Source organism: Rosa rugosa, chromosome 1, assembly GCF_958449725.1.
Source record: "Rosa rugosa chromosome 1, drRosRugo1.1, whole genome shotgun sequence".
Lineage (NCBI taxonomy): Eukaryota > Viridiplantae > Streptophyta > Magnoliopsida > Rosales > Rosaceae > Rosa > Rosa rugosa.
The window spans coordinates 48,652,293-48,673,118 of NC_084820.1; the positions used below are offsets into that span (position 1 = coordinate 48,652,293).

General features: G+C 37.6%; 4 protein-coding genes across 7 annotated transcripts; 2 read left to right on the forward strand and 2 right to left on the reverse strand.

Annotated features, from left to right (window-relative positions):
• Nucleotides 1–4,726: 4,726 nt before the first annotated feature.
• LOC133725212 (kinesin-like protein KIN-13B) lies at nt 4,727–11,239 on the forward strand. Its single transcript, XM_062152366.1, has 12 exons — nt 4,727–5,136; nt 5,360–5,575; nt 6,287–6,475; nt 6,718–6,819; nt 7,315–7,392; nt 7,544–7,625; nt 8,124–8,283; nt 8,375–8,677; nt 9,608–9,826; nt 9,917–10,274; nt 10,440–10,505; nt 10,723–11,239. Exons 1-12 carry the CDS (start codon nt 4,978–4,980, stop codon nt 10,900–10,902), a joined length of 2,112 nt encoding a protein of 703 aa, XP_062008350.1. The 5' UTR covers nt 4,727–4,977; the 3' UTR covers nt 10,903–11,239.
• Nucleotides 11,240–13,792: 2,553 nt separating this feature from the next.
• LOC133739745 (F-box protein SKIP27-like) lies at nt 13,793–15,185 on the reverse strand. The gene is made up of 3 exons (XM_062167541.1): nt 14,588–15,185; nt 14,412–14,486; nt 13,793–14,330 (listed from the first exon to the last, which is right to left on the reverse strand). Exons 1-3 carry the CDS (start codon nt 14,810–14,812, stop codon nt 14,088–14,090), a joined length of 543 nt encoding a protein of 180 aa, XP_062023525.1. The 5' UTR covers nt 14,813–15,185; the 3' UTR covers nt 13,793–14,087.
• A 948-nt stretch (nt 15,186–16,133) lies between these two features.
• Nucleotides 16,134–18,784, forward strand: LOC133739752 (ribonuclease 3-like protein 2). 4 transcript variants are annotated; one of them, XR_009860817.1, is made up of 5 exons: nt 16,136–16,880; nt 17,041–17,175; nt 17,331–17,695; nt 18,067–18,139; nt 18,219–18,334. XR_009860817.1 is itself a non-coding variant. In XM_062167565.1 (5 exons), the coding sequence occupies exons 1-4, from the start codon at nt 16,362–16,364 to the stop codon at nt 18,086–18,088; spliced, it is 1,041 nt and encodes a 346-aa protein (XP_062023549.1). In that variant the 5' UTR covers nt 16,137–16,361; the 3' UTR covers nt 18,089–18,100; nt 18,219–18,357. The 4 variants fall into 4 exon arrangements, 3 of the variants coding, with proteins under 3 accessions (XP_062023541.1, XP_062023549.1, XP_062023536.1); XM_062167565.1 differs by having other exon boundaries at nt 16,137–16,880; nt 18,067–18,100; nt 18,219–18,357; XM_062167557.1 differs by lacking the exon at nt 18,067–18,139 and having other exon boundaries at nt 16,134–16,880; nt 17,421–17,695; nt 18,219–18,784.
• Nucleotides 18,785–18,963: 179 nt separating this feature from the next.
• Nucleotides 18,964–20,475, reverse strand: LOC133743006 (putative FBD-associated F-box protein At1g61330). The gene has a single exon (XM_062170747.1). It carries the CDS (start codon nt 20,044–20,046, stop codon nt 19,288–19,290), a length of 759 nt encoding a protein of 252 aa, XP_062026731.1. The 5' UTR covers nt 20,047–20,475; the 3' UTR covers nt 18,964–19,287.
• Between the last annotated feature and the right edge of the window lie 351 nt (nt 20,476–20,826).

Sequence of the window (20,826 nt, forward strand, 5' to 3'; positions counted from 1 at the left end):
GAAGTCCAAATAACGGTAAAGTCACAAAATTTGCTTCCTACCGTTTAGCTGCAAGTATGCAACCCCAACTTCAGCCACGATTATCCTGACCTGCAGGATTAACCCCTACACCGTTTGAATGGTGCACCAGGTTATCACACAACAAACCCGGTAAACTTTTGCAAGCCTGTATGAGTAATTCAAAACAACTCACACCAAAATCACGGGATGAACCCCGCACGTTTCAATTGAGAAACCAATCACATTTTTTTCTCTTAAAGCACGAAATAAAAGAGAACAACTCACACTTTAATTTCCTTCAAAATCGAAATAAAAGAAAGCAACTTAAACCTAGTTTCTTTCAAATCGAAGCATAGAAAACAACTCACTTTTTGATTTCTATCAATCGTACCAAATCGTACCATAGAAAGCAACTCACACTTGAATTCTATCAATATAACATAGAAAGTAACTCACACCTTGATTTCTATCAATCGTACCATATCGTACCAAATTGTTAATAAGGAAAACAACTTGCACCTTGTCCCCTTAAAAACCGTTAATAAGGAAGCAACTCACATCCTGTTCTCTAAAAACATGTAATGTCATGAGTTATCAATAACCAATTCCCGTTACCCCATGAATTACCTATATGGCAGACAGACTAGAGCTCTAACTGAAACGTAACCACTCGTCCGGCCAAAGACGTGATTACCTGATATTCTGCCCAAGGTCATAGACCTTCGATCCTTAGGCCGCACAGTCCCTTGGAGCAAATCATTAAGCAGTCGCATTGGACTCAAAATCATTACACAAATCTCAACGCTTTTGAAAACAATCGAAATCAACATTTTCATAATCATTGTTTTCAAAGCCACAAAACAATAAAAAGCATCATTTCATGCATATTGTTTTCATACACAAGTCTCAACGCTTTTGAAAACAATCGAAATCAACATTTCCATAATCATTGTTTTCCGAAAAGCCACAAAACAATAAAAAGCATCATTTCATGCATATTGTTTTCATAAATCCACAAACCACCAAAACATATATATTTCACGTAAATATATATCTATACGTAGTCATCCGTTCAGGAATGCCTACTAATACCAACTATAGTTTGCAGTTATTAAATAACTCTAAAAAATAAAGGTATTCTGTTCATTAATGAACCATGTGAGATTACTCACCTCGAAACTCCCTCTGCGTCTTCAACCAAGAACAAAGCAGCCAATTCCCAAAACAACCGTCCAAAATACTTCGTCAAGTACCTAATCACATACGGTTTCCACTCAGTAACAATTCACAACCGATTTAAGTCCGAAACTCCTGTTTTGAACTAAAATCCCCCAAAGTGGCGCCAATCGAGGCAAAACCACATCCGAGACCTCCCAAAGTCTTTGAAATACGTCCACGATCGATATGACCAAACCACAAGTCGATCGGACGCTCGAATCCTCACGGATCAATAAATCAATCGGTATGAAACCGTAAAAATCATAACAATTCCATTCGAACTCCAAAATTTGCATATTATATATCGAAACGCTCGTATCAACGAGTAGAACATATATAATACCAAAAACAGTTCCTTAAATGGCCGGAACACCGCCGGAACGCTGCCACAGCCAGTGGCGCACCGCTGCCGGCCAAAACTCAATATTTCACAAAACTCCCAACATCAAAGTTCTTCATCTAAGCATGCTTGAGAACTTTCATAACTAGCTCGAAGTCAGAAAACAAGCATAAGGGGTCGAAAACTACCTCACAAGCCATGAACAGTAATCCAATCTGAGTTGGACCAAGTTTTACGTGAATCGATCCAAACAACCACTAAGGATCGATCAAGGAGGCTGCTCTGAGCTTGAAGCCCCGCCAACGTCGGAGATCGGAGAACTGATTGGGTCTGAAAACACTCAACTGCGCCGCGTTGCAGTGCCGCCGTGGAGGAGAATCGGCGTTAGAGGGCACCAGAGGGACGACCAGACGGAGGAGACGATCCTATCTGGAAAGTTTCGTAGCGGAGACCACCGCAGTTCGCCGGAAAAGTCGGGTCGGGTCGACCGAGTTCGGGTCGGGTCAGACGGGTTTCTTCGATTTTGAGGGTAGCAGCCGAGAGAGAAGAGAGAGAGGGAAGATGGTTTCCGGAAAAGGAAATGGAATTTATGAAAATAATTCTGATTTTCACCTATTTATACTAAAATGGAAACTTCTTCCAATACCCATAACTTCTTCATACGAACTCCGATTTCCACGTTCCACATGTCCACGAACTTGTATCGACGCGCTCTACAACTTTTTTGAAGGAAGTTTTTCAAGAATCCCAACATATAAAAAGTCAAACTTCACACAACCCCCTAAACTGTGAAATTCGAATATTTATACGTACGAAAACCATTCCACCTCACATACAACTTACGAATAAAGCACAATACCCAATATCTGTACAACTGGTCCATTATTAATTACCAAAATTACATAACGAAAATCCAGGCCATTGAGGTATGCTTTACTGTGTATATTTAATTTTTACACACTATTGTCTAGATTGTCTGGGAATATATTGAGCATTGTGATTTTCTGCCCAGACTGGATAATGCTCTCGATACCTTGACAGTTTATTAATTGCAACTACTTTTCTTTTCTTGCAGTGCTTTTGCTTACAACTATCTTAGTGGTACAATACTAAAGGAATGAGATTCAAGCTTGCAGTGATTTTGCTTACAACTATCTTGGGAGATCGAGCAAATTGTATTCTTTTTTATTATCATGTAAAGCTCATGAAACTTGAAAGCTTGTTAAGCTAATGAAATAGATATAGGCACTTGGGCAAGCTTAATTCCTGTGTAAATGTTAGGATGAATACTGCTGATGGAATGAAATGGTTTTTGGAATCAAGGATATGTTGTTCAATTGTACATAATGTATGTCTTCTTTTCTATCTCAGACAATTCAATACTGTTTGACACGTAAATCCTCAAACAAATACCAATCGCAAAGCATTGTCTAACAAACGAACATAAAGAAAAAAGAAAGAAAAAACTGTTGTATGAAGCAATGACACACAATAACTTTAGTAGTTTTCTTGTTGTCTTGTTCAAAGTCAGTCAATAGTATTCAATTACATTGCTGATCTACAAGCTTCATTCAGACAACAGTTTTTGTACAAATCAATGTTCTATAAATATTCATTACACATCAACATTCTTCTAGGGTCTGCCAACTGAAATTACTTTGCACAAGAGTTTCGGTACCAATTGCTGTTGTTCTTCGTGGTATTTAGACAACAGACGATGTAGTAGCTGCTGTTGTAGTAAACTTTGTCAGACGACAGTTTTGTGGTATTGTCTGATTCATGTATCAGACGACATTGAGATAGACAACAGCAGCGCCTATTATCAGACGACAATGAAAAATTGGTGTAGTGGCTTATTGGCTTAATTAATACTGATATTATTTATTTATTATGGAGTGATATTGAGCTCATGAAGAATGTGAAAGTGATTGGGGAAATAGAAGAGTGATGTCCATTTGAACACAAACTCTAATGAAGAGGGTAACTCTATTAAGAGTATTTTGGTGAATATGATCAACTTTGACAACCATAAATAAGATATATTTTTTATTTACTAAGAAGTAATATTGATGTGAAAGTGATTTAAGAAAATGATGAGTGATGTCCATTTGAACACAAACCCTAATGAATATGATCAACTTTGACAAACATAAACAACAAGACTATATATTGGCCTAATTCCTATAATAAAAGTGTAGATATGACATTTTGACACAAACCTACTTAGTTGTTATGTCACACTCGTGATCACAATGTGTGTGTGACCTCTCAGGACAAAAATCATGGTGGATTGACTGAAAGATACAAAGTTTTGATGGTGCCATAACCCATAGGATCAATTGTGGCTATACCAAATATGAGTTGTTTAGTTTGCCAATAAAATCTGATAATGGCATAACATGATAGTCGATTAGGGAGGTGGTCTTATGCCCACTAAAATTCCTAGCCAAAAGGATAGACTAAAGATTTATGGATCTAGGTTGAGGGTTATTAATTCCTCCTCTAGAAATGCATTGGTAAAAAAGTTGAGAGAAGTAGAATTAACCACGTCCACTATACCTCACATTTTAGTTTGAAAATTTCATAAGACTCTGAGAAATTATTAAGTAGTCACGAACTACCACGTATACGTGGTTCAAGACAACCTAATTGGTTCATGTGTCATTCATTTGAAAGTGATCGATCAGTTTCCTATTCTTTTGCCCCATATATGTAGCATGTACATGTCAAACGCGGTAACGATCAGGATCCATTATCTACCAAAATCCAAAAACAAACGCACTTCTTAACCTTTGGGCATATAAGTTTGCCGAATAATACGGAATACCTGGACTCTGTTCCATCGTTGTCTAGGCCCTCCTTACCGCCGGTTCAAACTTTGTACTATTCAAATCTCAGCCGTTCGATCCCACAACCCCTCCCAAACATCGCCACGCGTCCACCGCTGGTCACAGAATTTGAATGAGAACGTCAAGCGCGCAACAAATATATAAATCCGAAAAAAAAGACCAGCCGAGCCCCACCACGTGAGAAAGGACCCAACTCATTCAAATACAAAACGTAGGCCCCCCAGACGAACATCCTGTCACGTGCGTAATTCACCCCTCGGCCCTCGCACGTACCGCACCCCCCCCTTTCTTCAAAAATTCAAAGCACACACTCCCCTTTTCCCCTTTTCCCTGTGCTATATCTTCGGTTTTACTCTGCCTTCCATTTCAGTCCAGCTTCTGCACTACACACCAGAAAAAGAAGAGAGAGAGAGAGTAAACCCGAAGGTTCGAACTTTGTTCGTTGCGGTGATTTATGATTTGATATCTTTCTGTGAATTTTACGGAAGTTGGAGGTCCCGATCTGAGTTTGGAGGGTTGCGATTGGAGTTTTCGGGTCGGGTCGGGTCGGGTCGGGAGAGAGAGGGAGAAATGAACGGGGTTGGGAGGCAGGGGCAGAGATCTGGTGCGCCGCACCACCAGCGGCAATACTCGGATAACTTGTTGGAGACTTCGTCCAATGGGAGGTGGCTTCAGTCGGCTGGTCTTCAACATCTTCACTCCAACTCATCTATCCCTCCTCCTTCTCAGGTCTGTTTGCTCTCCCAGAAATTTCCCCTAAATTTTGATCAAAATGGTTTTACAAATTTGAATTTCGGCACAGTTTGTAATCACCATTTGGGGTTTTATTTATTATTATTATTATTATTATTTTTTTTTTTTGAAAAATGTGATTGATTCTTGCAGATCTGAGGGGACATTTTTGTATTAAAGCCGTTTGATTGAGTGATTTTTGTGATTGAATTCAATGCAGGACTATGGTTACTATGGTGGAGGTGGTGGCGGAGGAGGAGGAGGAGGACAGGGTTCTAGAATGTATAGGAATGGGCAGAGAGGGTACAATGAGTACTACATGGAGCCATCGACACCTCCCTATGATTCGCGGAGGAAGGACCGCGAGGACTCCCCCAATGAGTTTAGTCCTGGACTCCTGGATCTGCATTCCTTTGATACCGAGCTCATTCCTGACGTGGGTCTCTCTTTCCCTTTCAAGCTTGCATTCTTTCTTTTGTTGGCTAATAAGGATTGTAGTTTTTGTTTCCGGGTTTTAAGAGGGATACGTGTAAATGTGTCTGTGTGCCCAAGGGTCATATCATTATAGTTTGATGTTGTAATTCTGGTGGTGAAATCTTTTCTTTATGAATTATGTGATTACCTGTGTAATTCAGTACTCTTACTGCTCAATTGCATAGGTGATCTTAGACTTCCATTGGGGTTGATGCCACCACGAAGTGGTGAAAACAAATATTATTTTCCTTAATGCATTTTTTTTTTTTTTTGGTTCTTTCAATGAATTAGGCCCGTCTAACTTCCAACTACAAATGTTTAGTTCATTTGCTGAGAGTAGTTCCATTTCTGTTTCATTTACAAGAAATGAATATATCCTCATTTTCAACTTGAATGTGTTTTCAAACATTGTATTCTTCTATGAATGTAGTGTCTCAATAATTCAAACTTCTTCACTACCTGAGTCATGGGATTTTGCAGGAAGTGTAAGTACAGTACTGCGTTTCTTTATATCGTGTACATAGTTACTATTTTCTCTTTCTGTTTTAAATATGTTAGTCTGGGAGTTCATCATGTATTATCAAGAGTTGCTTTTACAGTAGAAATAGACAGAAATGGCTCTGCATGCATTCTCTATTTGTCTTGCTAAAATTATTCTGTATCACTTGTGTAGATGCCAGTCTCTGGAATGCATGATGTTGCTTCTCAATATTATCCTTCTCGGGGCAGAAGCTTTGATGATTCTGAACCTTATATTAACAACAAGCAAGCAGAAAGGACTCGGTTACCAGAAAATAACCTCCTGAAAAGTTTTGCAGCAGACAAAGAGAAAGCCAGTTCTGTAGCAAAGATTAAAGTTGTGGTATGTTCTTTCTATTCCTTAATAAACTCTTAGGTTCCTATCCTATCATCCCATTGATACCTATGATTTCGGTATTTACCTGAAACAATTTGCAATGCCTGTGAGACTACCAGGCATTTGCTGGTTCAAGTTATGAAGGGGCTTGATTTGGTTAAAGAGAAAATGGTTGCACTTTCATATCTGCCAGGCCTCTCAGATTCTGTTTTCGTTTTTTAATCAGTCTTGTAATGGTGTGAATGCAGGTGCGCAAGAGACCACTTAACAAAAAGGAATTGGCAAAGAATGAGGAAGACATAATAGACACACTTTCCAACTCTGTAACAGTTCATGAGACTAAGCTCAAGGTAACTGCCACTTGATGGTAAACAACTTACTAGAGAAAGATGTCTTATCTTTGCCAACAACTTGATGAAAGAAATAGACAAGTATATTGTTGAAACTAGAGCTGGCTGAATACAGATGATGCCTCCTTTTACTTCTTCTTGCCATTGTGATGTAAAAAGTAAATAACAGTTTATATATGGAAAATCAGAGTATATGAAAAAACTTTCATACAACCTAGGTACGCTAGACATAAGAGAGGTCAAATAAATGTTACTACGTACCCGTATTTGCTGATAGTCTGATAATGATGGTTGTGTAAATATTGGCATCCTTAATTCATTTCTATGTCTTTTATTATTATTATTTTTTTTGTTTTGCAACAACCTAGATCTTTTTTGTTTCCCCTTCCCCTCTTTACTCCTGTTTAGTCTGATGCTTAGCTCATGATTGTACTCATAATTCATATTTGGTTAAGACGATTTTCTGTTTCTGAGTTCATTCTCCATGTTCTGCAGGTTGACCTAACAGCATATGTGGAAAAACATGAGTTTGTTTTTGATGCAGTGCTGAATGAGGAAGTGTCTAATGATGAGGTAGATACATATATATTTGCATACATATTGCAATTAAACTTGGAGTAGAAGCAAGAATGTGAAATCATGTATAAACTTTAGTGGTATTCAGAACATTGTTCTTTAATATGTTTAAGGTTACTTAGCAACTGTTGTCATTCTGTACTTGTAGGTATATCATGAGACTGTGGAGCCCATAGTTCCAATTATTTTTCAACGCACAAAGGCAACTTGTTTTGCATATGGACAAACAGGTTAGCGGCCTCCTCAGATCTATGTTCTTTTCTTACAAACTTGCCTTTTGTACAACTTTGTTAATATAGTCGCTTGTATGATTATAGTCATTTCCCCTGTGGATTCCACAACCCCATTCCATTTGTTCTAAACTTGGATCAGTCTAATCCAGTTGGGTTATCTTACCACACAAACGCTAAGTGGTTCTTGAGGACACCTCCTGATGGACCTATTCTCGGAGTAGATTTTTCTCTGCTAAGTAGATATTCAAGTAAATAGCCTAATTGAGTATGAAGATCAGTAATTTCAAGAATAAAATTGGCTTTTATTTCCTAGACTAGGCATACTCAAAAGTTCAAATGACTAATATGTGCATTTTTTTTTCTTTTTATTTCAACTCTTAAGTACATATTTGATGTCTTGATCTTATGTTTGTTTGAGGCATAGATATACCTATGTATTTTATTGGACAAAGTGTGTTTACAAAAACTTACGCTTACCTTTGGTTGTCCATTCAGGGAGTGGAAAAACTTATACCATGAAACCATTGCCTCTAAAAGCATCACGGGACATCTTGAGGTTGATGCACCATACTTACCGCAGTCAGGGATTTCAGTTGTTTGTAAGCTTCTTTGAAATATATGGAGGAAAACTTTTTGATCTCCTCAATGAGCGCAAGTAAGCTGTTTTGTCCTTCCTGCAATTAGTGTTTAGAGTTTAAGATTGTTTTGAAACTTGAAATATGAAACTAACAGTTCATATCCTGCAGAAAGCTTTGCATGAGAGAAGATGGTAAGCAACAAGTCTGTATTGTGGGTTTGCAAGAATACAGAGTGTCTGATGTAGAGACAATTAAAGAGCTCATTGAGAGAGGAAGTGCCACAAGAAGTACTGGTACCACTGGTGCAAATGAAGAATCCTCTCGTTCACATGCCATACTTCAGCTTGCTATCAAAAGGGCAGTTGATGGCAATGTATCAAAGCCTCCCCGTCTTGTTGGTAAACTCTCCTTTATAGATCTTGCTGGAAGTGAACGTGGTGCAGATACTACAGATAATGACAAACAGACAAGGTATAATTTCACCCTTCGATTTATTATATCATAGAGAAAATACAAGATTTGTAGTCTATGGTTTGATTGCACTACACGCCTGAAATACTTTTAGTGAGGGAATACCGCTCCTCACTATTAGGAATTATCAAAAGAATCCTAAGTGCAGGAATATTGCCACATTCACCGTTCATATAGTCATTTCTTAAATACTTCTAAGTATCTAATGCCTGGATACACCAAGGGTTAATACTATAGGGTCAACTGTTATATTCAGGCCTTAAGGGTAGCTCTTGGATTTTGGTTTATTGTTTTGGCCATTTGAACCATCAGAATCAGCGAAGGTTTTGTTCAAATGGCGTAAAATTCATGCAGGATGACTGCATCCAACCTGTGTGTGGTCACATCATAGCCTTCAGATATCTGTCTTCTCCCACTTTACTATTTATGATGAGACGGTGGAAATTTGTACTTTTCATACATGTCACATCAGAGATGAAATGGTTGTGTTGTTCTTAACAAGGAAAAAGAAAAAAAAAGTAATGCATGATGTCACACATACGAGATCGCCAGTTGGGGAATTCATCCATTAATATTATCTTAGTAGTTAGCATTTGGTGTCTGACTTAGAATGTTATTTGTTGCACTGGCAGTTGTGATGAGCCCAAATATTCTGTAAAATTCACTGCGTTTGTGTTTTTAAACTTACTTTTATAAGTCATACCTGAATATGATGTGCCAAAGTAGATGCAGCTCTCTAGAAACTAGGATTTAGGTTTCATTAACCAGAAACTAATTTTATGTTAAGGTGTTTCAGTGTGCATCAGTCTTTATTTTTCTTTCTTGATTATAGACAAGTCTAAGATTCTGACATGACATAGCCTCTAGATGTTCTTTTCTCTATGTTTGGTCGATTGCTCTTGAAATAGCTGTTTCAAATATATGTTGCAGAATGGAAGGTGCTGAAATCAATAAGAGCTTACTTGCACTAAAGGAATGTATTAGAGCTCTTGATAATGACCAGGGTCATATTCCTTTCCGAGGAAGTAAATTGACTGAAGTTCTAAGGGACTCATTTGTTGGTGACTCACGAACTGTGATGATATCATGCATATCACCAAGTTCAGGATCCTGTGAACATACTCTTAACACTTTAAGATATGCAGACAGGTATGCACTTTCATAGCGTTAGATATGCTTGTGTTGTGTGAGTTATTCATACCCCTTCTAATGCTTGTTTGCAATGAAATTGCATTGTAGGGTGAAGAGCCTTTCAAAAGGGAACAATTCAAAGAAGGATATACTAGCTTCGACCTTAAACCTCAAGGAATCAACAAATGTGCCCTTATCATCATTTTTGCCAACTGCCTCTGCCTTTGAGGATGACATGAATGATACATGGCCTGTACAAGTTGAAAGAGAGGAATATGATCAATCAGAAGAGGTCTATGATGATCCTAAAACATCATGGAAGAGAACTGGGAAGCTACAACAGTACAATGTTTCGACTTCAGAGGACAACGTTTGTAAACCCAATGGGCAGTCAAAATGGATGGGCATGCCAAAATCTCATTCAAGAAATTCAAATTCAGACGATGATTTAAATGCCCTGTTACAGGTATAACAACAACAGATTTGAGTACAAGGACATTTTAGATAATAGATGATACAAATAATTTTAGAAAAGGGTCCTGGAAGATCAACTTTCTATAATTTGTACATATAGCTTTTCCCATTATTTGAACTAGAGTTTGTTAATATGTGAACTCTGTGTTGTATCCAGGAGGAGGAGGATCTTGTAAATGCTCACCGGAAACAAGTGGAGGATACAATGAATATTGTTAAAGAGGTATGTGATTGCCGTCACAGTTGATGTTGGAATTTGTATATTATTTTTGTTCATATATTAGCATGAAAATGGAGAAACCCTAAAGCATGAAAGGGCTTGCCTAGAAACCTTAATCATTTGACATTTTCGTGGTTGTTTTACCATGTGGAGTTGTGGATGTGTGGCCTTTGATTTATGTTCGTATTGGTTTTTACTTGATACGTGCACGCATTTGCAGGAGATGAATTTGCTGGTAGAAGCAGACCAACCAGGAAATCAGCTGGATGATTATGTTACAAGATTGAATGCTATTCTATCTCAGAAGGCTGCTGGCATCCTGCAATTACAAAATCGTTTAGCTCATTTCCAGAAGCGTTTAAAAGAACATAATGTTCTAGTATCCTCTTCTGGTTACTAATTTCGTGTTGAAGCATTATTTGGAATTCTTCTTCTTATGTGGTGATTGGTTGGGCTATTTTCATGCATCTTACTTGGAATCCTTGAATTTAAGATCGAGTTTTTCTTTTACACTATAGATGTTTACAATCATTGGATTAAAATTTTTTAACTAGCCAGTAGTGTATCAGTAAAATTTCTCATGCCACATCGCATGCTTTGTAAAGTTCTGGATTGTTGTAATTTGATAATCAATTAGCTGCCGGGCTGTTTAGTGCTTGTATCAAAGCGAACTAGAGTTCCAAGCCGCATGTACGTTTTATTCAGCATTCATAAATACAAGATTGTCATGTTATTCACCCTCTTGCTTTATTCTCTTTTCCTTGTTTTTTTTTTTTTTTTATTCATTTTATAAAAGATGATCAAAAGATTTCACTCTTACCCTCATGACGCTCGAACTCAAGACCTGGATCATTGTTTGTGAATATATTGACAACTCACTGAATACTGATGCCATTATAACCATTCTGGTCAAGTTACATAGGCATTTATCTAGTTCCAACTATTCTGACCAACTCTACAGTTGTCAAACCAAATAGCGTCTCTTTAAGTGAAAAAAAAAAAAATACTAACCAAATAGACTTCTTCCAATGAAACCGGTGATTTACCTGAAATCTCAGGATTCACCATTACAGTATTTTGCCCAAGCAAGTTTAAAAAGCCAGGCTAGCATTGAATCTAAAGAAAACACTAGAAAAAGAATATGAAATACTTTTTTTTTTTTTCTTGATAAAATCTTTTCAATATTGTGAGACTCATAAAAGCAGAACGCACCGTTTTGGGATGCTACAAATTAAAATGAAAACCAGCTTCTCAAAGGAATACTCCTACCTGGTTTTTCTAGACGCCACATTTCCTACTTCACCCATCCATCCCACCTCGTAATTTCTTTGAATTCCACTGCCGCTAAAAAGAAATCTGTATTTGATATATTGGAAATCTGGAATAGGTATGCGAATGTATGTGCCTTGTGTATGACTCCACATTATGAAATTTTTTTTGTTTATTTGGTGAGGAAATGGGATTAAGAAACCCAAAGAAGCTAAGGAAAAGAATCTAGTAAACAATCGATACATGTATAAGGGAGTACCATGCAACTCATGGAAACCCACCCACCTCGAGGCTGATCCGCGATTGCTGATGACACTTACAACCAAGGCAGAATCCATTCTTTATAGCCTTGATGATAATCTTCCTAGGTTCAGCTGGTAAACACAAAGTGGTACTAAAAGTTGTACCACTCATGGTAAACAGAAGCAAAGATTGCAAGATGCATTCAAGGTAGGGGCCATCTTGAGTCTTAAATCATTGCTCATTAGGGACAAGTTTTCCCGGATATATTGTCCATAGAAAAGTCTTCGGTTTAGGAAGGTCATTGGGTTTTCAGTTGAATTAATTTCCAGCAAGAATCAGGCCACACCTCCTACTGAACGAAGAGACCATAGGCTGTTTTCACTCTAGTCAGGGAGCTAATTTGACACATGCGATTTACGTGGTAATTGTTTTCAACACCAGACACCAGTGACATATTGCAGATCGAGGACAACAGCCGATCCTCGTCAAAAATAGTTCTGTAATCATTTGTTCTTACAATTACCAAGTTCTCATCAAATTAAGCTTCGCATAAACAACAAATCACTTGAACGTCTTTCTTTTAGCTACTGGCTAGGCAATTGTTCTTTGTTAGTCTCGTAATGAATAGAATTAATGACTTCATTTGTTTTGAAAGTGATCAAATGATCCTTGGTTGGGCAAAGAAACTTATTATTAAGAGAATGCAATTGGGAAATTGAGATAGTGTTGCATGAAGGCAGTGATAAAGTATCGAAAGTAGTTATAAATCTTTACAAGAAAGAAATGGTAAACAATGTTTACTTACTTATAATGGAAAAGTGATGAATCATGAGTAAGTTCATGTAAATGTAAGCATCGGATAATGTAACCCCGTAAGACGTAATCTATTCAAGGAGATGTGCGAATCACTAAAATTACAATTTCATTTGTGTAAGTAAATTTCTGAGCTCCTGAAGCAACATAGTTCTCATTGTTTTGATACAATCCCATGTAAATTTGTAAATAAACTCATGATTTGAGCATGGAATCAAGTTATGAACCTAACTCTAAACTTTACCTTAGGTTCGAATTCTACAAAAAAGACAAACGTGAGAACAATCCTCGTATTAACACTCAAATATTCAATCCCTAATTCCCTAAAGCAAATCACCCGGTCGAATGATGGATGCCAAAATTTCTTCAAAGAAATAAATGCAGAAAAGAGGACAAAATTCAGAGGGCATGCAGCAGATAATAAATTCTGATTCCCTTTCTTTTTTCCAAACTTGGATGCATAACTTTTTTTAAATTGAAATGCAGACCAAATTTAAGACCTGATATTAAATGGGAAAACGTTACAACTTATAAATGATGCTTACCAGAAACCAGATAGGTATCTACCCAAATACCTAATTTTACAGCTAAAATTTAGCTAAGATAATTACTACCCTTGGTTATTAAGAACTTTACCAAGTCTGCTCTCAATAAGATCTTCTAATTGTTCTCGTCCCAATTTTCTTCATAGTGTCATTAATAATTTTTAAACATTTTGTAACTGAAGCCTATTACTTTCCCAGTTTTCTCTCAATAAGCTCTTCTAATTGATCTCACTCCAAACTTTCTTCATAAGGTCACTAATAAATTCAAGCATTATGACTTGCTGCTGCAAAATTATAGTACGTGACTTTCTCAAGCCTAGCTAATAACACTTACGAATCAAACCCATGACCATCAATATGAATCAAACCCATGATTATCAGTAACCAAATGAAAACAGAAGAGACAACAATTGCATAGAAACATTATTGAAATTTTATAAATTAAAACTCATAAATTACACAACCAAGTCTACATCCTTCGTATTATTCTCAGTGGAAGGGCTCAAAGATTAGAGCCCTTAAATAAACAACCAGTAAAGTTTCTCTCTCTCTCTTTCTTTCTTTCTTTCTAATACATGTACAGAAATAGATAAACAAGCAAGTTTTGATCTTCAATGATTGAATTTGAAGAATCTGCTTGGTACCAATTTCTCCATATGTACACACTACTCAAGCAGCAAAGCAGGACATTTCTATATACAAATTCCGTGGTTGCTCACTCATCATCTTCATCCATGAAAAGCCCTCTTCTGATTCCTTCCTCCAATGAATCCAATAAGTTAACAGATATCTCTTCAAGCTTTTTCCGGCTCGGAAGCTCCCTATGCAGCCTCGGAGCATTCGGAGCTTCAATCTCATCCAATTCATCATTTGACTCCGAAAAATCAATCTTGGTTCGAAAAGCTGGAATCTTTCTTGGTGTGCTGTAAACAAAATGCAACTGTTTCGCAATAAGAGTCTGCAACACAAAAATCAAATCAAAATCAATCCCAAATCAAACAAAATCCACCAACAAACTAGTCCATATATAGATACTCACCGCTTCTCTAATCGCCTTAGATACACTGAAAAGCTGTTTAAGATCCTCATGATCAACTCCACACAGAATCTTAATCTGCAAAACCCAAATATAGAAACAAAATAAATTTCAATCAGTAACCAAATCAGATTCCAATTCAATCCAAAAGTAAACCCATTTGGGGATTTAGCGCTGACCAGAATCTCCCGAGGCAGAGCTTCAAGTTTAGAACTTTCACCCTCGAAATCGAAATCAAAAGCGAAACACTCGCTCCTCTGCTTCTTCAATGGAGTCTTGGGGCCCGCATCCGGGATTTCTATCCTCTTCCTCCCCAAAGCTCGAACAAACCCTTCTTCTCCTCCTCCTCCGGACGAAAAGCTGCATTTCAGTGAACTACTCCGGCAATTCTTTCCCAAAGCCATAATCAAACAAAGACCTGATAAAATGATTCAGGTCCAAGAAGAAAGGGATTAGATTTATATATATATTGGGGGACGAAAATGTAGTGCGTTTTCTCGAAATTTTTGCACAGTGGAGAATAATCTACGCGGGAAATGGAATCATCTCGAAATTTTTGTTGCCTCGGGTTCCTGTAATTTATCTTTTCGGCAGTTAAATAATTAAGAATGAGGAGGGAAAACTAGCCGTTTAAACGTGACACGTGCCGAAAAAGAAGCGGCCGGGATAGTGCACGTGTGGGGCAGGTGGTGACGTGTAAGACTGTGGGGAAGCATTGTTTGACTGAAGACTGAAGATTCTAGATTATTGGAGTGACGGCTGTCGCACTAGCACAGCCATCGGGTGAGTACATTCCATTTAGAATTCTAAAACCTGTATTTAATCACCTTGTTTGATTTGAATCACAAGTTTTAAAGATTAGGGTGTGCTATAAAAACATAATTTTCTTTCCAAAAACGTGCTAAGAAAGCTTTTTCTTAATGTCTTAGACAAACCCTTCGGGTTAAGCAACGAGTAGTGATGATTCTCCAAAAAAAGAAAAAAAGCAACGAGTAGTGATGATTCTCCAAAAAAAAGAAAAAAAGCAACGAGTAGTGATGGAGTGATAGGCATATGACTCATGTGTCACTTGATCCAACATATGAAGAATATTTAACTAAACAAAGTATATATTAAAATTGATTTGAAAATGCAGATAAAGTTGGAGAAATGAATGAACTTTGAACAATGAAAATGAAACTACACTACCTTCTAAAGGACTTGCTTAGACTATCAGATTCTCACCTAAAATTGAAACGTACGTATTTACTCGTGTATCTATAGTATATTCAGATATCGATCTTGATGGAAGATTTTCATGGATGAACTATAGAAGCACACTGCAATTTATTGACTATATAAAAATTTGAAAACAAGCTAAATCAATTTTATCCATGAATCTATCATATACTATTCACATATCTAAAAATCTGAAAATGTATTTGCTCATGTATCTATAGTGTGTTCAGATATCGATCTTGATGGAAGATTTTCGTGAATGAACTATAAAAGCACACTGCAGTTTATTGAGTATTTAAAAATCTGAAAACAAGATAAATCAATTTTAACCATGAATCTATCATATACTAATCACATATCTAAAAATGAATCTCAAAACAACATTCATGTATCTAACAAAGACAAAAAAAATCTCACCAAAATCTTAATACATGATCTATATCTAAGTGCCTGATTATAAAAAGGTAAAGCTGTATTGATGATTATTTTTAGAACTACCAAAGCCAAAGCGCGCGCTTTTAGACTTCCTTATAGTTCTTCAAGCTGAAGCCATGGGTCTTAAAGTAGGCTTAATGTGGGCCAAAAGACTTCATCATCTACAGCAGCTCCAAGTCGAAGGTGATTCTTTCCTTCTCGTACAAACGATCCGCTAAATGTCAAAGTTCCTCGGCGCATTTCTACTCTTGTACAAGATATCCATCCTCTTAGAAACTCCTTCCAAGTCACCACTTAATCATGTCTTCAGGGAAGCTAATTTGGTCGCAGATAATTTTGCTATCTCAGGACAAAGATACTCTCAAAGTTGTATTTGGTTTAACAATTTTCCTACTGATTCTCCAAAACTTTTCCACCAGAATCTTTTGCAAGATGAACCCCCGATCGAACGAGAAAATCCCCACCGTGGCACCACTCTACCTCCGCCGGCCGAAAATGAAAGAATCGGTGGAAGCCGTGGAGCGGATCCTAGACTATGACTTCAAGAACAAGAGGCTTCTAGAGGAAGCTCTCACCCACCCCTCCTGCCGCATAAGCGACGCCGCCGTTTCGTATCAGCGGCTCGCGTTCCTCGGCGACACCGTTCTTGACCTCGCTGTAAGTAAATACCTCTTCCTTGCTTACCCTGGAATTCACCAAGGTGACCTCACTGAGCTACGCTCCGCTAACGTCAGCACCAAGAAGTTCGCACGTGTGGCTGTGAGACATGGGCTTTATACCTACCTTCGCCGCACTGCAACTGGTGTTCTCGATGATCAGGTATATATGTGCGTATTTGAAAATGAGAACAGAGAGTTCAGTAGGGTTGAGTCCTTTTGGTTTTTGTTGGTCACTTTGAAAATACAGTTTAATTTTCTGTATAAACCTTGTTTAGAATTTGGTTTTTGCTTTCCTGATAAATTTGATCAACTTTAATTAGGTTCGGGAGTTTACTGAAGCTGTAAGACGAGGAGAGGAGTCTGTAGAAGCCTGTAAAGTTCTTGCAGATATTGTGGAGTCTGTGGCTGGTGCTATTTATGTTGACTTGAATTTTGATCTGGAACAACTTTGGATGGTACTTACGTACTTGAGCTTCTTTTATATACACAAAAATTAGTTTCAAAGCCTTGGAATTTGGTTTGAAAAAAACAGAATCTTTATATAGAAGCTATTAGTTACAGAATCTTTGTGTAGAAGCTATTAGTTCTTGTCATTGGTGTACATTTGCAGAAATTTAAGCATGTTTTGGAGCCTATAGTTACTCTTGAAGAGTTGCAGCAACAACCTCATCTTGTGACAGAGTTGCGTCAACTTTGCCAGAAGCAGGGGAAGCATGTCAGTATCGAGTGCAGGAGAGATAAGATGAAGAGTAATATTGATGGGAAGTGTGTTGCCTTGGGTTCGGCTGAACAGAAAGAAATTGCTAAGGTCAATGCTGCTGAGCTGGCTCTGAGTAAGTTGATGCAATCGATATGCATAAATGATGTGTCAGTTGAAGATATTGCTGGAATTTATGGGTTTTCTGCTGTTGAAAGAGCAAAATATGAGTTGCATAAGCTTTGTGCCAAGAAGAAGTGGCCTAAACCAATTTACACGTATGAATCTCTACTTAATTGAAGGAACTTGAGTTTACGATATGCTTATTACTTTCTTTTGTTGAGTCTCCTAAGTTCTAGTACATTTACCCTATGTACGTACGTATAGCTTAGTGGCGAAGATACATATCGTAGCTGATGCACAGTATAACCATACTGAAAACATTATAAAACAGAATTAATTAGGGTTTGGCAATTGGTTGTGCACTCTTTAAATTGCAAGTTGGTAGTTAATGGCTGAGTTTTGTTTCAAGCTGCAAGATGCAAAGAGCTTCAGCCCTGTCTTGTTATAACTAACTTTTCTTTTGATAAGATGGTCTGTCTGATCTTTCTTCTTTTCTTTGCGATCTCTAATTCATTTCTGGTTCTAGCGTTTTCCTCTTGTGGAGCTGACTGATACTAAAGGTATTAGAGAAGATCTTCCTAGCTAATTATGTAATTTGGGTCAGTGCCATGTAAAAAAATATTTTGTTAATTTTGCAGGTGTTTTGTTATGTTAATCTATCTCTATTTTCTATTGTAGCATTGAGCATGAAGAAGGTCCTCCGCATGATAAGATGTATCAATGGAGGGTAACTATAGGTGTGGTATATATGACGGGAGATGCAAAGTCAACAGTAAAAGATGCCAAGAATTCTGCAGCTTCTTCAATGATCCGCTCTTTGCAAGACCCTAAAAATGTACGTATGAAACGCCCACGTGCCTGAAACGCAGCAGTTTTCTAAAACTAGTATTTGATATATTACCATATGCGTTTCAGGCACATAGGTCTTTACAACTCCTTTAGGTTATTTTGAATTAAGTTTTGAAGTCCGAAGTCTATATAAGGCTCTCAAGTTGTTTTAGTTTGGCATCAGAAAATTGAGAGAGAAACACTATCTCAAAGAGCAAGAAATCCAAAGAAGTTGTGTACTTTATCCTTCTCATAGAGTACGTGTGTAATGTGCTTTATCTTCCAAGTAAGTATTTGTAATCATAATTATGAGTAACCAAACAGCCTTTAGCTATTTACCCAAGAGTGAAGGCTTTGGGTTTTAGTTTGTATAAATATTTGAATAAAAAATTCATGGTGCTCATTCACTTCGTCAATCTTTATTTTATTGTTTGTATTTTTAAAATTTTTAGTTGATTTTCCTGTTATGTTATCAAGTAAAAAATTCATATTTTCATTTCAAGGAAAATCTTTCTTTTATTCATTGTTTTAAAACAAACAGTAGTGATTTAGCTTGTTTTAGTAACCGCTTAGGTAGGAGGTTTTTAGGTGAATTTGTGGCATGTTAAAGACTAGTTTTTTTTTTTGTCTTCTTTCTTTCAATGTTTAAAAATTTTTTCCTGTTTTAGGAAATTTGAATATGCAGAAAGAACAGTAGAGGGAATTGGGGGAATGAATTGTGTATTCCATTGATAATAAGGGGCCTCTTTATATAGAGGATTACAAGCAAAGAATCAGAGTCTTACAAGAAAACATAATCATACAATGATTAGAATATCTAAGAAGATATCTATAAGCCTAACTCTATTACAACTCGAACAAGTAACTAGAGTTTGCCCCATACACATAATCTAGGTGTCCTTAAACTCTCCCCCTTGTGTCACCCAAACGTCAGTGCTCCTCTCGTTGTCTCGTCAAAAACCTTGCAGAGTAATAAAAACCCAGTGTCTCCAACCATTAACACCTTAAATCTGTTGTTCGCCTTCACCTTCATATTTCTTACTCCATAGCAGTCAGCCATGTCAAAGGTCTCGAGATGGACACAGTTCTTGAACACAACCTCAATGATCAGGTCCGTCAGATCAACCTGCCTCAAAACCAAGGTGGTCAGAGATACCAGAGCCTTCAAATTAAATAGCATATGGATCACCGAATAATAGAGCTTAAGCTCTTTTAGCTTTGCCTCTTCAGCATTAGTAGGGACGCAAAACGACACCGTCGCCTGAAAGATGTCGAGATCGAGCTCCTCGACTCCTTTCTTGACCGATTTCCGAACCCACTTCTCAAGAAGAAACTCAACATCGGACGGATCGAAACATAACTGGAGGGTTTTGATCTTTCCCTCTTTGTGGTGGGATTCAATGGCATGATCCACGGCGGCGCTGTAAGCCAACCGGTGGGGTTGGGTGGCCGCGAAGTCTCTCCCGAAGTCGAGATTTCGGCATTTCCGCCATGTTCCCCGAAACTCCTTGGCCACCATCCCTATCTGCACGCACTGCCGTATTGGCAGGTGAGTGAAGATTTCCTCCACGAGATCACTGTGAACATCAAACACCCAGGAATCATCATGATGGTTGCGGTTGTTTTGGCGTTGCCTCTTTGCTCCTCTTCTCGATGACTCTGCAGAAGATGAAGCCATTTAGGTGGTGATGATGATGAAGAGAAAAATGGAAAAGTTTTGTTTGAGTTGATGTGAGAGCAATGTTGTTTATCACTGATAGTTTTTTGCTTGTAGTGGAGAAAATATGGAGGAGAGGCTTATCGAGTATTAATAAGGAGAAAGAATCTGTGTTGAGTTAGAGCTTTGGAGCTTTCAACCATAGTTTTTAGGAAGTAGAGTGAATCAGCTTCTACTGGTTTTGCCTAGTCTAGTTTTTTGAAGAAAACAAGAGGACGGGGAATGTGCCAGGGAGGATAAGCTTACGTGTCAGGGTCCACAATGAAATAAACGTGGGGTCTTAAAGACCAGACGATGTCATTTGTAGGCCACATGTCGCACAGGCTGGAAGCGGTTGCTCTATTTTGGACTCAATACCATAGAAGTGACATGGGAAGGATGGTTTGGGGGTTGGTGTAACTGATTTTTGATGTTGTTTTCAGGTAATTTAATAGAGCTATTTTGCCCTTGGTTTTGAAGTTGGTGGATTGTTCCAATGGTTTTTTCTTTTCTTTTTTCCTTTTTTGTTTTTAGAAAATAATCTCTATTTGTGCTTAAACAAGTGAGTGAGTGACTATATTCATGTTCACATTCATTGCATATATCCTGGAACATTGAAGAAAAATGTGAAGTATTTTTGAGGGTATCCTCTTTAAAATGGTTTGGAATTAACTCCTTTTGAATTGTCTTTCAAGAATTTAAATTTTCAAATTCTTTCTTAATCAGTTGTCTGTAAATTATTAAGCATTTTCTTTTCGTTAA